The sequence below is a fragment of the Rhopalosiphum maidis genome, chromosome 3, assembly GCF_003676215.2.
Source record: "Rhopalosiphum maidis isolate BTI-1 chromosome 3, ASM367621v3, whole genome shotgun sequence".
Taxonomy (NCBI): domain Eukaryota; kingdom Metazoa; phylum Arthropoda; class Insecta; order Hemiptera; family Aphididae; genus Rhopalosiphum; species Rhopalosiphum maidis.
This window is the reverse complement of record NC_040879.1, coordinates 41,868,338-41,883,625: the sequence shown is the minus strand read 5'-3', so window position 1 is coordinate 41,883,625 and position 15,288 is coordinate 41,868,338. Positions and strand designations below refer to the sequence as shown.

General features: G+C 29.0%; 2 protein-coding genes across 2 annotated transcripts; both read right to left on the bottom strand.

Annotated features, from left to right (window-relative positions):
* Window positions 1-5,966: 5,966 nt before the first annotated feature.
* Window positions 5,967-8,574, bottom strand: LOC113555780 (protein ALP1-like). Its single transcript, XM_026960314.1, has 2 exons — window positions 8,544-8,574; window positions 5,967-6,619 (listed from the first exon to the last, which is right to left on the bottom strand). Exons 1-2 carry the CDS (start codon window positions 8,572-8,574, stop codon window positions 5,967-5,969), a joined length of 684 nt encoding a protein of 227 aa, XP_026816115.1.
* A 400-nt stretch (window positions 8,575-8,974) lies between these two features.
* On the bottom strand, window positions 8,975-15,056 carry LOC113559072 (pyruvate kinase-like). The gene is made up of 9 exons (XM_026964670.1): window positions 15,006-15,056; window positions 14,777-14,906; window positions 14,097-14,329; window positions 12,403-12,586; window positions 12,081-12,290; window positions 11,654-11,838; window positions 10,083-10,325; window positions 9,434-9,656; window positions 8,975-9,162 (listed from the first exon to the last, which is right to left on the bottom strand). Exons 1-9 carry the CDS (start codon window positions 15,054-15,056, stop codon window positions 8,975-8,977), a joined length of 1,647 nt encoding a protein of 548 aa, XP_026820471.1.
* Between the last annotated feature and the right edge of the window lie 232 nt (window positions 15,057-15,288).

Genomic DNA, 15,288 nt, shown 5'->3' with positions numbered 1-15,288 from the left:
AAAGAGCTTTAGTTTTTCTCCAGAGAGACCCATTTGAGAGTGAAAGAGATTGAATATGGGAAGTGTATAGTTGATTTTTATGTTTCTTGAGAGTTGACTTGAGTTTGTTGGAAAAATAGTTGTACCGTTGTTTGTCAATCGGGTAGTGAGTTCGTTGCCAAGTGTTTCGAGCACGGCGTTTTTGAGATATGAGCTCTCTTATTTCCGGAGTGGTATTTCTACTAGAGTTGTCTTGAGTTGCAGATGTGGTGGAAGATATTTGAAATGAGTCTTGAATGTTGTTTGTGAGGGTGTTTATGGCAGTATCTATATCGGTGGGATTTTTTAACTTTATGTTTAAAGAGGAAGAAGTTGACATAATATTGCGGAATTTGTTCCAGTCTGTGCGAGATGATAAAACTATAGTAGAATAATGGGTACCTAAAAATTAAGAACTTAAATTTTCTACTTATAGTGATTTCAAACTGTTTTAATACGTAGATAATATGTAAGTCAAAACTTTCTTTTCTAATTAATGTTGTTTCTTTACCTAACTCAATAACATCATACGATTCTGTAATAATTTCAGTGTTAAATATTCATCTTCGTTCAATAATTACGATATCATTTGTAGCATTAAACATTTAGTAGAAATATATATTATATATGAAGAGAATAATATTTATGAGAATTGTATATCTGAATATTGTCTCAAATTAATTTAATATTAATTTAAGTAAAAAAAAAACAAATAACATACTTTACAGATGAAAACATCCACGACTGAATTTGGTGTTTCTAACGAGCAATACGAAAACGATATATTTTAGACACATATTTCAGAAGAAGCAATATTTCCACCAAATATTTTGGCTCAATATAGCGCAGAATTAAATTTAACTACAAATGCGTGCGAGTCGTTTCATTCACATTTAACACTGTCCTTTCAAAATACTCATCCAAATATTAATCACTTTACAAAAGCTTTATTAGATATTCAATCATTCACTTATATTGAATTAAACAGTATTAACGAACCTTATAATCTCATAAATTCCAAATCAAACGCACGCCAAAATTATTTAAATTGCATCATTTCGTCATTCAAGGAAAACATATCACTATGATGCAATTCGTTAAAGATGCATCTAAACATTATCAATCTACATTTTAAATTGTATATAATTAATTATTTTTTTACTATTAAATAGCTGTTCATTATTATTTATTGATAATTAATAACTATATACATATATATATATATATTTTACTATTTTTATTTTTATTTTTTTCAGCTACTATTACTGATGTTCATTAAAGTATCTAAATTCTAAATATAATATACATATAACTATAAATTATGTACTTATTTAGGGTTACCATTAGTACTCTTTGAAGAGTACATGTATTCTTATGAGCTCTTAAGGAAATACCAATATAAAAATTTAGTGAAAATTTCATGTATCTACGGTACTTTGTTGATTTTTTGTAGAATTTCCCGTTTTTCTTACTTTTTTTTTTTGTTTTTTCCGGATCTTGAAAACTACTGGAAATTTTGACCATCCTATGTACCAACTAGGTTCACTTTCCCACCGAAAAAACTACTGAAGTTAAAAATCTAAGCATTATTTCGACAACTTTTCGTGTATACAAACATTCAATACAAAATTATAAATGGACATGGTTTAATTAGCCCAGTGTTAAACGATGTATGGAAAGTTTTATCTAAAGATTTAGACTATAGACTTCCTTCAAATTCGTTATACATCATGTTTTATGAGGATAAAATGGTTGGAAAAGTATATTAATCGAAATGCTTGGATTGGGAGATAATAAAAATAATTTTACAGAAGTTGACCAAACTTCGTCTTCGGACAACGCATGTTCATCGCAATCAAATATAAATAAACCAATTAAAAAGTAGTTTAAAATTACTGTTCCTTTTGATGTTTCTTCAACGATAAGCCCAATAACACAATCGTAAAAAGATAAAAATCGAGGATATAGATACTACGATGTACTTAAGCCTCATGTGTGGACAGATGTTATAAATGATTTATTTTTAAAAACATGAGCTTCCATGCAATTTTGTATATAAACGTGTAAAAATGTCTAGGGATATTTTTAAAAGCGATAAATATATATATATTTTTTAGTCAATTTGTAAAGACTGTGATTTAGAACTTGAAGGGTGGGTAGATTCAAAACCAAAAAAATGGAGAATCCCTTTTAATTAGTATTTTTACTGAAGATACAAGAGGTAGAGAAACAACCCATATAACTAAAAGGTAATTGAAAGGTAATAAACGGAAAATGGTAGGTGAAGAACTTTTAACTAATGTTAGGTCAAATTGGAGAAGAAAAAATGTGTCCGATTTGGAATTTGGGCGTATTTTACCACCTAATCTATACAGCTTTAGTGTGTTAAGTAAAATCAAACAGCAATTTAAAAATGCAACTTTTGGAGTTAGAGTTACGGAAAATGGTTCAATACAATCATTGATGGAATAAAAATATAATTTCAAACATTCCGGATCCATTCATAATTTAGGCCTCGACCCTCTTTTTGTATACTATTGGACTAATTATCAATTAATTATTTATAAAGATGTATGTAAAACATGCTGTCGGTTATCTATTGATGCAACTGGAGGTTTGGTCAAAAAGTTAAAGAAGTCTAGTCTCAATATTATATCAAATAATATGTTTCTATACGAAGCTGTTATTAGTACTTCATACGGACATATTCCTAAAACGCAGATGATATCAGAAAGTCACGATACTCTCAGTATATTCCGTTGGCTCAGTCAATGAAAAAAATCAGCAGTTAAATGCCCTAATGAAATTATATGCTTAAAATAACTTATAGAATCTTTGACTCTTGATGAATTTCGAACCATTTTAATTCATTTGTTAACTGTAGTAATAAGTGAAACCGACGTTTGGATAGATACTGACAATTCAATTAAAACCTCTTCAAAAATATAGAGAGAATTTTTAATTTGTCGTATGAAAGGTTTGAGGGAAAGTATAAACCAAGAGTTGAAATGGCCAGATAAAACTGAAGATATAAATGAATAAACGGAATAATTTGAAGAAACAGAACCAAAAAAAAATAAAACTGAAAATTTTCTGGAAAATATTTGAGTGATTCTAAACTAAATTCAAAACAAACAGGGAATCGAATATCCACCTACTATCTTCCTGAACTTGCAAATGATATTATGCGTTTATGTAAGGATTTCCGATTATGGACATCAATCATGAAGACACGCTTCCACTCACCTTACGATATTGCTACTTCTGCACCAGTTGAAGGAGATTTTAAGGAATTGAAATGTATAATATTTCGCCATGAACGAAAACCTATGAATGCAGACAGGTTTAAACGATGTACAGACTGAGTAAGATGATAAAAACCACCTTTGATTGTTATATGGTCTCCTAAAACACTTAATAATTCTAATAAATATAAATAAATGTAAGCAATTAGTTAGCAATATTATAAAGCAAAAAAAAAAATGTTTATCTTATGTTTATTTAGTACCTATTTTTAATCATTAAAAAATTAAGATTAACATAATCCACAGGATTATTTTTTTATCTTTGATTTCTTAATCTTTTTTTAGTAGTTTCTTCAATTTGTATTTTTGATTTGGAACATTTATCTATTTCAGAAATATCTTGAGCATCCATCTCGACTAGATTTGTTCTTTACATATGCGATAAACATCATTTACTAGATCTGGTACATAATAAGCTGACTTTTGATTATCTGTAAGAAAATTGAAATACTAAATATAATTGTATCTTAATGCAATTTTTTTTTTTAACAAAAAATTGTTGTTTATCGACATTAAAATCTTTTAATAGAAGCAATTTAAAACCTAACTCTTTGTCACATACTTTAATACTTTGTGATTTAAAAATTTCACATGGTTGTTATCATCTATCCATCCATCAGTTTTGCATATCATAACATTGAACAAATCTTGGAGTATTTATTCAAATTGAGTTAATGTATCTGATGTAAAAGAAGACGCATTCCCCAAACATAAAATTTCTTCAGACTTTTATCTTTTTTTACTAGCAAACATTTAATCGACAGAACATTTTGATCATATGTGCCACATCTAATCGGATGTAACGCTTTGGAAATTCTCTTGTTTTATCATTTAATGAGAGAAAATATCTATCTGTGTGTTTTCAAAGACACCACTCATCACAAATGTCCAATAAATGCCTTTGAATCACCAACTATTTCAATTGACCATTAACTATACAATTTTTCTTCCATCGGGCAAGCTAATTTAGAATTGTTTGAGTGTTCTTTTTTCAGATAGCATATCTATAACTATATAAAAATATATACACGGAAATTAAATTTAAGGATGTACGTTTTATTATTTTCACAAGACTGCCTGTTGTATCGATGGATAATTTATAGTATTGTTTCCTCGCATATTTATAGATTTAATTTGGTGACCACAATAGTAATTAACTACAATTGGATCCATACTAATCGTATGAATTGAGCTTGAGTATGAAGAGTTATGCTTGAACTCCACTAGTGCTTTATGGAATTTTTCGTGACAATTCCTATTTCTTGATTACGGTATAAGTTTGGCAGAGAAATTCATCTAAATTCTAAATTTGCTACGTGTTTTTGTCTCCAATTACATGCCAAATCCTTCAAAAGCTCGATACCAATACCCTTACGCTTTTCTCTTTTTAATGGCCTTTTCCTTTTCTAGATTTTATAAACATTATGTACCTAGTAACTAATGAGTTAGCCATGCAAAACAACCCCACCCATTGAATCATTATACAATTTAACCATTTTAGAACAACCTACTTCAATATAAACGCGGGTGAAACAACGTTTAGCACTGGATTATTCTCAGAATATGAAGAAAATTCATTAACTGTTATGTATTATAATAATTATTTTTAAATTATTCCTATTAATAAACAATAAAACTTTGAATAGACATAATAAAGTGATGTACACACTAATAAATACAAGATTCAAAATGAAGAATTCATAATCATGTATCCATTAAGATACAAAAATAAAATATCGTATACGAGGTAGTGTACCTATCTTAAAAGATACACGTTTCTTCCCAAAATATCTCAGAAACTAATGTTATTTCTTTAAAATAAAAGTTAAAAATGAGCTATACGGATTTTAATTATTAAAAACAGTGATAGTTTGGAATTTCAGTCCAATATTTTTGTTTCTGCCAAGTTAAGGCCGTGTTCTCACCAAAAACAACTGATGACGGCAACGCAATCGCGACGCAACGCGACTTATATTATTAAATTGACGTATTCTCACAGGTCGCAACCGGACTGGAAAACAACTCAACTGTTTGAAAACTATTTTTGAGAAACTCGACGTGTCAGTCTCTCTGTCTAGTTGCTAGTGTGAATAGTTGCGATTTTGTGAATATTTCAATTATTTGATTATTACTCTGGTTTATAATAAGGTACAATAAGGTACAATCAATTTAATATTTTGTTAATAATTTATTTAAAATGGCAAATCAACAAGCAGAAAATATAGCTTTCGTACAACTTATAGAAAGTCACCCATGTCTCTATGATATAACATCATCTAATTGTACTCGACAAGACATAAAAGAAAAAGCATGGAATTACATTTCAAAAAAAACGAACAATTCTAGTAAGTAAAATGTTGTCAAAAAATCAAAAACGTAATTACTAATTAATCTTGTATAGAAAATGTACATACAGATACAATATTAAATAGATTTATCATATGATTTATTAAACAAGTAAAATTAAAAGTAATATTAATCATATAAGACATATATATTAAATTAAATTATAGTATTCCATTGATATGGAATAGAACCAACTGGTGTCATAAAATATTCACATAATCTTTCTCTGTTTTGTTGTGCCTCCGATAACGATCTTATCTCTATTACTCGTCTCTCGTGATTTTGTTGTGCCTGAACTTATCGATTTTCTTGTTGTGTGTCAAATATTTTAGGATGAGAAAATATTCCTTGTCTGATACGAATATAATTATGTAGGACACAAGCAGCTTTTCTAATATTATTTATAGTTTCTTTCTTACAACAAATTGGCCCTTCAAATAAACGAAACTTGGATACCATCATACCAAAAGCACACTCGACGCTTTTGCGGCTTCTAGAAAGTCTATAATTAAACACCCTTTTTTTATTATCCAAACTTCGTTTTGGATAAGGCCTCATTAAATATTTAGTGAGGGGGAAAGCTTCATCTGCGACAAAATAAAATGGAAAATTATTTTCATTATTATTTGAAGGTAAAAGTCTAGGAGGAGGTAATTGTAATATGTCTAAATTTAAAGCACGTCTAAGATTTGAAGTTCGAAATACAGCACCATCACTATTTCTTCCTACTTCACCAACATCTATCGTCGTAAATAATCCATCGGCATCAACACAAGCCATGAGCACAATAGAAAAATACCCTTTATAATTGAAATAGGTTGATCCTGTGTTCGGTAAACATTTTATTCGAAAATGTTTACCGTCAATCGCGCCCACACAATTCGGGATATTCCATAGCTCAAAAAATCTATCAGATATTTGTAACCATTTTTCTTGTGATGGCGAAAATACTTTGGTTGTAGAACAGTCCAAATATTTTCAGTTGTGTTTGAAATAATGGTACTAATTGTTGTAAGTTCTCTCATAAAATAATATATCATAGCTCTATAACTTTCATCTGTTGCCATAAACCTAAAAAAAGTTTAATGTATTATTTAATATTTATTTTTATTTAAACTTAATTTATTGAGCCGTGATTTAAGTTTTTAATAATCGATTACGGTTTTACTTACAAATTTCCAATTTGATTTTAGTTCAAACATGTAAAGAATGATGGAAAAATATAAGAACAGTATTCCTACGTCATTTGAGACAAAAAATACCAAGTGGATCATCGGGCGGCCATAAAAAAAATATTATTTAGAAGATAACATGCAATTTATAATTCCATTTGTTAAAAGTGGCAAGAAACAACAAGGAAATATATCGATATCATCGGAATTGGAAAAGGACACTAACATGGAAGATATTGAAGACGAATCAAGTTATGAAATAATAGAATCTGTTCAAGTGCCATCTGGATTATTGAGTAGTCATATTTTATAAACATTACCTATCAAGGTAGATTATAGAATACAGTTATATTGTATTTTTACTTTTTAGATCTTAATTTAAATTTATTTTTAACAGGGTAACAACAGATAATAACTGATGATTTTGAAATTAATCAATTTGTTATATTCGGAATACCGACAGATCCTCCAAACATAATTTTTGTGATTACGGATCAAAAAAAAAGGATTGCATAAACTTGGAACAAAATATGGTTTACTTAAAAGATGGTTCAATTGTGAAACTTTGAAAAAATCAACAACCCAATTTCTCATTACTGATCAAATTGATAAAATAAAAATACGGAATTTCAAGAGGGCAAGGATTTTTGTCTTGTTCCTGTAAGGTAAAACCTCCTTGCCAATCAAGTAGGTGTGCTTGTTTTTAAAATAATAGGTTATGTAACAGTCTATGTCATAACTCATAATCAATCGTCATGTAAAAATAAATAATAAGGAAGAAAAATGTATAGGTATAGTTCATTAATTATTGTTTAATTCAATCAATTAATGATTTTATTAATAAAAAAATGTAAGAAATATAGGTAGTTAGGTATAATTAATTTCATGAGTATTTCATAATACTTCATAGGTAACACTGTGGTTTATGAAAAATAAAATGTAATAAAATATAATTTATTGACTATAGTTATTGTCATATTTTTGTTCATAGAACAATATAGAAAAGTATAGTTTTAATACTATGATAGATATTGTACAGTTAATGAAATGAGTGATTTCACTATATAGAATGTGGATGCGTCAGATACAAATTGTTTCAAAAAGGAATGGTAAAATAATAAAACCGACACATATTTATGAACAAAATTTTGATCCTATGCATATAAATTTATTATATTCATGATGGAATGAGTTGAATGAGGATAAAGTATGTATCTAACCAAATCTAACTATAAAAAGTATAATTAAATATAGTTAAATTAAAAGTATAACTACTATAACTAATTTATTGTAACTTGTATTCCTAATTTTAAATTTGAATAGTACTTTAAATATTCTTGACTCAATGCTTTTTTCTGGAAACGATAGTGAAAATTATCCATTTGTAAAAGTTGCGGATGTAGCTTTTGGGTTATCAAAAAATATTGTACGGCCTTATGCACGAAAATATTAGATATCTTTATTAATTTTATTTGATCCTTTAATTTTATGAATTTACCTTGATATAATGTATGATATTTAAAAAAACATTTAAGTATATATATAAAAAATATGACATAATACCTATACACATGTAAATGTGTATAGGTAATATGTCATATTTTTTTTTATTCCCAGTTAAATTTGTTGTATAAGAAATGATTAAATACTTAAATATATTTTACTTGGTATGAAACAAGTACTTGAATAATTTTTGTTTTACTTTCTTGCTTTTTCTGATCGGCATTAGACATGGTGTCACACGTGGACACTAACCTTTGTATTGTTCATCGACATGATTCCAAAGATACCTCAATACCTCAATACCTCAATTATTATAAGTTCTGTGTCCACTAAGTATTTGAGTTCATAGTAAATAAAGTAATAGTAATTTAATAGTAATGTTATAACGTTGAATGATTATCATGTTTTAATTCAGACTAAAACACCCTATCGAAAATATTACTATTAGAATTATTGATATTTTAAAACAAATAATATTAACTTCTGTACATAAGAACTATTAAAATCAAATTTATTAAATTCTATCAATTTAAACTACCCCCAATGCAAATTATCACATCATGAATAAATTTATGTGGAAATAAAATCTGTTCTTAGATGTATTTATTCGTAACAATGTTTTGTATAATGTTATGCGTTGAGATCAGCAGCACTGACGTAAAACAGTTTCATGGTGTTAGAAAATCCCGCTTTTTGTTTAGAGCAACTCATGTGCAAAACCAAATCTCCATGATGTAATATACTATTTCTCTTTCCAAAATCCATTGCGAATCTTGTACGGTTTTCGATTTCTTTAAACCAACTTTTTTCTATTGGATCTGTAACATTTGCAGTATATATAAATCTATATTGTTTTTAAATAATTTTTAGTCATCTTGTATACTATGGTCGTAAAATACGTTGAATCGTGTGAAAAGCTTTTAGTTTTAAATTTAAATTATATAATGTAGATAGTATGACATGTCATAATATTATTTCTTTGTTAATACTTTGATAAATCGATATTTCAACCTATATCTTTCAGAACTAACTGTTCGTAGTATAATTAATAAATTTGTTATTACTATTATCATTGTTTTAGATATTTACCAATGTACTGCAACGCTATAACATTTCGCCATACTGATAATTTTCTCGCAGATTTCCCGTGCCTGACAATCGCCAACACCGGACATTTGGGGCGGTACCTTGCGACAACACCGGCTGAAAGCCCAGACGTGGTAATCACGATAATCGCAGCTGCATTACATTTGAACGATACCTCTACGCAACCGATGCTAACCGCATGGGCTGGATCGATTTTTGGTTTGGACTGAATAGACAATATAATATCGCAAATATCACACAATTGTGTTATGGTGTTGGTAATACGAGTATATAAATTAGAAATCAGAATAATACTCAAATTGATTTTTAAAATACAGTATTTTTACATAAAAAGTTGAAATAGTGTAAGCACTGTTACATTTATTGTTATATTTTACTATGGTATCATGCGCATCACTGTGATTATTATAATTATCTATGTACTAAAATCTAGTATTCCACTTTAAGATTAATTTTCAATCATTTTTCTAAACTAATATATATTTAAAAAATTAGGTATTTTAAAAATTAATATTAAAACCATACATAATATTTAATATTTTTTCTGTATTAAAAGTTGTGTACTATTGCTCTAAGCATATGAACACTTATATGAAGATTAATAATACTATTTGAGATTCATTACAAGTACCTTTTTGTTGAGTTCGTTAAATAACTGATTTTCCCATATAGTGGCTTCACCCTGCCTGCACAACGAAGACGCATACTGAATACAATGTAATTTGTTAGCACTTCGCATCGTTACGTCCAGATAAATGCAATCGGTCCCATCCATTACGGTATTTATGAGGTCATTAACTTCAGCGCTCGAAGGTATTGTCCCTATTTCCATGGAATTAAGATATTCCCCATACGTGATTGTCGGTTTCCCAACCTATGAGTTGTAGCAGTTAGAAAAATAAATAGGTATGCTATATTTGAAATAAGTACACAAACAAAAGTTTATATATACATTTTTTTTTAAATTTACAATCTATATATAACAAAAATACAATAAGTAATACATATAATAAATTTACGAGAGGGCTTGACGGCTTGAATGAAGGGGAGGGCGTCCAGTGACGCTACTTCAGTTTGAATGAATTTTTTCGATTTTAGTTTAAATTAGATATTTTTTTTTGTACTTTACACCGAAGACTATGCGTTTAGAAGATCGTGTGGCCAATTATGCTTTAAGCGTCGAGGAGGATTATCTGGGATAGTGAGAGAGGATAGATTTGATATTAGAGGATTTGAGTGATCCAGCGTGTTGGAGTGGAATTTTATATAGTGAGTGGAAGCAAATTCAAAAAGAGTAGGAATTTTAAGATCATTATGGAGAGCTTTATTGCTAACGTACCATGGAGCTTTGGTTAATAAATGTAAGATTATAGACTGAACATCAATTTTAGATTTGAAACACTGGTCGATCCCCAGATTTGGATGCCATAAATCGTTTCAGGTTAAATTAACTGTTTGTTGAGAAGAATCTTATAACTGAGTGAGATGTTGGATAAAGAAGATGCCTTAAAGTATGTAGTTTTAATTGTAGGGATCTTTTCTTGGTTTTGAGAAGGGTAGCCTTGGTTAGATGTTTGTCAAGATGAATGCATAAGTATTTGACTGAGTTAACCATGAGGATTATTGTATTGTTCATTGATATAGGAGGACTGTCTTTAGGGTGCAAGGTGAAGGTGATGTGTGATGATTTATTGTCATTTATTGTCATTTATTTTTAATCGCCATAGGTCGAACCAGATTTGTAGTTCATTTAAATGGCTTTGAAGGTTGTTGATGGCAATATCAATATCTGGGTCGGAGGAACTTATGCATGTATCGTCGGCGAAGGCTATATGGGTAAGGTTAGAATGTGGGATGTCAGCGGTATTAAGATTGTACAATGTGAGGGCGAGAACACTGCCTTAAGTGACACCTGCTTTAATTGGATAAACAGCGGACAGTTCGTTCTTGCATCTCACTTGGAAAGTTCAGAATGATAAGAAGGACTTAAGAGTTAGGTATAGGGGAGCAGGAAACCATCTACTTTTGTATAGAAGTCCACCGTGCATGATCAAACGCTTGTGTAAAATGTAACTTGTAAGATTCCGTTTTTAAAAGAATTCGACTTATTTTTACTTAATGTTGATATTTTGAGTTCTCGCATTTAATAGTATTTTGCCATTTTCTAGGTTCAAATAATTACAGAAAATCCTAGAAACTCACTATATTGCATTTGGACAATATGATCTTTTGGGCTAAAAATATTTTGTCGTGGCCGACTTCCATGGACAAGTTCGGTCGGTTCAGGAATACGCCATCCACACCTGGTAAGATATCATCGATGTTTTCCAGTCCAACAGAGTTATCGATTTTCGCGTATAGGCTGATATCTCCACCTCGCTCTGTGCCTAAAAATTAATTATAATATGTAGCTATATAAAGGGTAATTGTTCCACTAGAACTTTGGAGAATCGTCATTAGATTAGGATAACATGTAGAAACAGGAAGTTTGTCGAGTTTGGATATAAAACGAAAATTGAGCGGTCGAAATATGGAAACTATTGTAAATTCAAAACTAGATACAGAAAAAAAAGAAAAATAAGAGCAGCAATATCGTTCACTGATCGCAGATATTCAATGCTTGACTTACCAACAAACTTGCGAACGTGATCGAAAAACAAAGAATTCCTGACACCAGGCACTAGAATTACGTCCACTTTAAGCACGATCCCTGTACGGATTTTTTCCTCGTCTAGTTTTGAAAGTGCTGTTAAGCCAATCGGAATTCCCTGCATATGCACTTTTTTCTCAGAACCCAACAATTCTCCCCGCTTTATAACACAATACGTTTCATTATTTTCTGCAGAGAAGAAAAAATACTGTAAGTTTTTTGAACGTCTCTTTCGCAAGAATATCGCATCGACGATGTTACTCGATTGTGATTATAATAAAATGAAAAATAATTAATTTACCGACTCTAATCACGGCAAGTTCGATTTTCCCGTAGTCCAAGTAGATTCGATCGTTAGTTTTGAGCCGAAGAATCAAATCACTGTTTACATAAATACGGTCCTTCGTACATTTAAATTTGTATTCAACGTTATTGGTGACGTACACATGAGCGTTCGTCGATAATTCTATTAAATGTTGTGTGGGCTATTCAATGAAAATTAAGTCTTATTAAACTATAAGGACATGACAATCATTATAAATAGTTTTGCATTTTTTGTTTGTTATAATTATTATGTTTATTAATTTCGTATTTTTCGTCATATAATTTTAATCATACTAGGTGTTTTAGGCATTCTATTTTATATTTTCTTTATCAAATAACACTTATTGTTTCAAAATCTATTAACTTTTTAGAAAATTTGTTTTTCAAAACTGTTTATGGATTTTTAAATAATTATTATTAATCGATTATCTATAAAAAAAAATCACCCTCTATATAGTTTATTTATCTATATTACATTGGCAAACATATGCGCAGAAAACCACCCGTCGATTACAACCAACTTCGTTATTATTATTAAGTCACAAAGAAATCGAAGGATATTGTAGAATAACACTTATACGGCTTCTTTCATATTCACCTAATATGTTTGACTATGTATCAATTATTAGTCAAACATATGAATCCCAGTTCACTATACATTTAGAATTATCCCAATCCTAGAATTTAGTTTGAGTTATTGACAGTACATTAACATCGTCGCTTGTATTTAAAATTCAAATCCCAACATGTAACTAATTTCTTGAGTAGAGCTATTCACTCTGTCCACAAATTGAAACACAAGTGTCATATTTTATATTAAAAAAAAACATTTAAACATTGACCAACTTTTCACTTTACACTCAGAGGTAACCCGTGACAAGCGTATTTTTTGTGACGTTATTGTATGGTACGCTAACAACAGACTAAACAAACTAAATCTTTTTTATAAAGGGTTGTCTAAGATTATAGAATTTTGGAAATACGTCCTCAAAGGAAGGTTTTCCAGAACTACATAGTCTAGCGTTGAAATTGGTTTGTAGATTTTCTTTAATATATATGTAATATTGAGGAAAATTTACAAACCAATTTCAACACTAGACTGTGTAGTTCTGGAAAACCTTCTTTGGGGACGGATTTCCAAAATATATATGTAAAAAAGTTTTTCTCGGATAATCTTTATCTAAAATAAGTATTAAACCACACTAACAAATACTCATTTAAAAAAAGTAATGCTAAATTTAATATTTCAACTTAACTTTAACCAAATTATGAAGAAATAATATCTATCAAATAAATTCAACATTCTCATTAAAAGAAAATTACTGTAATTAAATTGTCTTAAAAATACCTAGTATAAAATAAATCTAAAATTTAAATTTATAAAAGAAATAAATAACAAGTATTAATTTTTTATAGCGCATTCTCAACTATATATTTTTTAATTGGTACGATATAGAAAATATTGGCCACCCCTGCTCTACAACATCGTTTTTCTATCTTCAATAGTTTACACTGATTATATTGAAACGACAGACCACTTAACGTCTTAGAAACTTAAAAGTGTAGTGATAAATTCCTGAGATTACTACTGTACCTCAATCATTATTCTTAGAAATCAAAAAATTCAAAACCGTTATTAATTTATTATTATTTGATATCAATGTTTATCACTGTTGTATGGAATATTCTTCCAGTCGTAATGCAAGATCCACCAAGATCGAGTACTAAAGTCATTGAATACGGTACTTGGTTGTTCTTTTTATGACTGTAATTAAAAACCCCTTGGCGAATTTCTAAGACCATTTTTCGACTCTGTTCAAATGATAAACCGTTAAAATCAAATATTACCATGGATACACCATTTTCACAATATTCTTCAATTAGACTTTTAGTCACGTTAGGTACTGAAATATTGATATTAAAAGAAATAGAACCGTAATAATTATTTAGATTTCTTATAGATAACATTAAATATTTCGGTCAAAAGAAACTTGTATTGATATGAGTACTCAGATCAATATTGGTCTAGATTCAGATTGAGATCTAGAAAGTACTGAAATAAATTTGTGAAATATTCATATTTTTAATACTGAGCGTACGTATACGTAATATAACATGAGTTTTTAGATGCTATCGCCTATTTTTAAGCATAATATTTTTATTTAAAAATAAATTACTTAAACTTGGTGCTTATAATATAATAATGTGCACTCTGAGGTACATGGTATTTCACAAAACGTGTATTTCTGTACACATTTGTAGTTTGCTCAAAAACTAATTTCAATACAAGTTCACCCTCCTAAAATATTTAGTATTACTTAAAACAGTGATCACACTATCGTATTACGTACGGACGCCACAAGCAATAGTGGTTAATGTATTTTGTGATGGATTTGATTCAATTTTTAAATTGTTCAAATGATCCAGATAGTTATTCTCAAAAGATGCTTTCTTTTGCATTTCATTGCCATAGCAAGATTCCTAAACACGCACACACATATATATTTATATACATTGGTTTTTATTATACGAACAATACCACCAATATAAAATAATTTACAAATACATTAATGTTCTTACCCGAGGAACTATACGCGGATTTTCAGTGTAAGGTTTATTTGTCGAGTCCATTTTTCACTATATTTTCTATTATTTGTGATACAAAATAAACTTTAAATTAAATTAAATTAAAATACAGTTAAAATAAAAATTATTGTATTAACAAAAAGTATTGTTTACTTAACGTTACCTAAGAAACACTTTGATATACACACTAATGACTATAATTACAAGCGATACATAAAAAAAACATTTCTAAGTATTACACCTTTCGCCTTCTTATAATATGTATCAAAATAAAGTT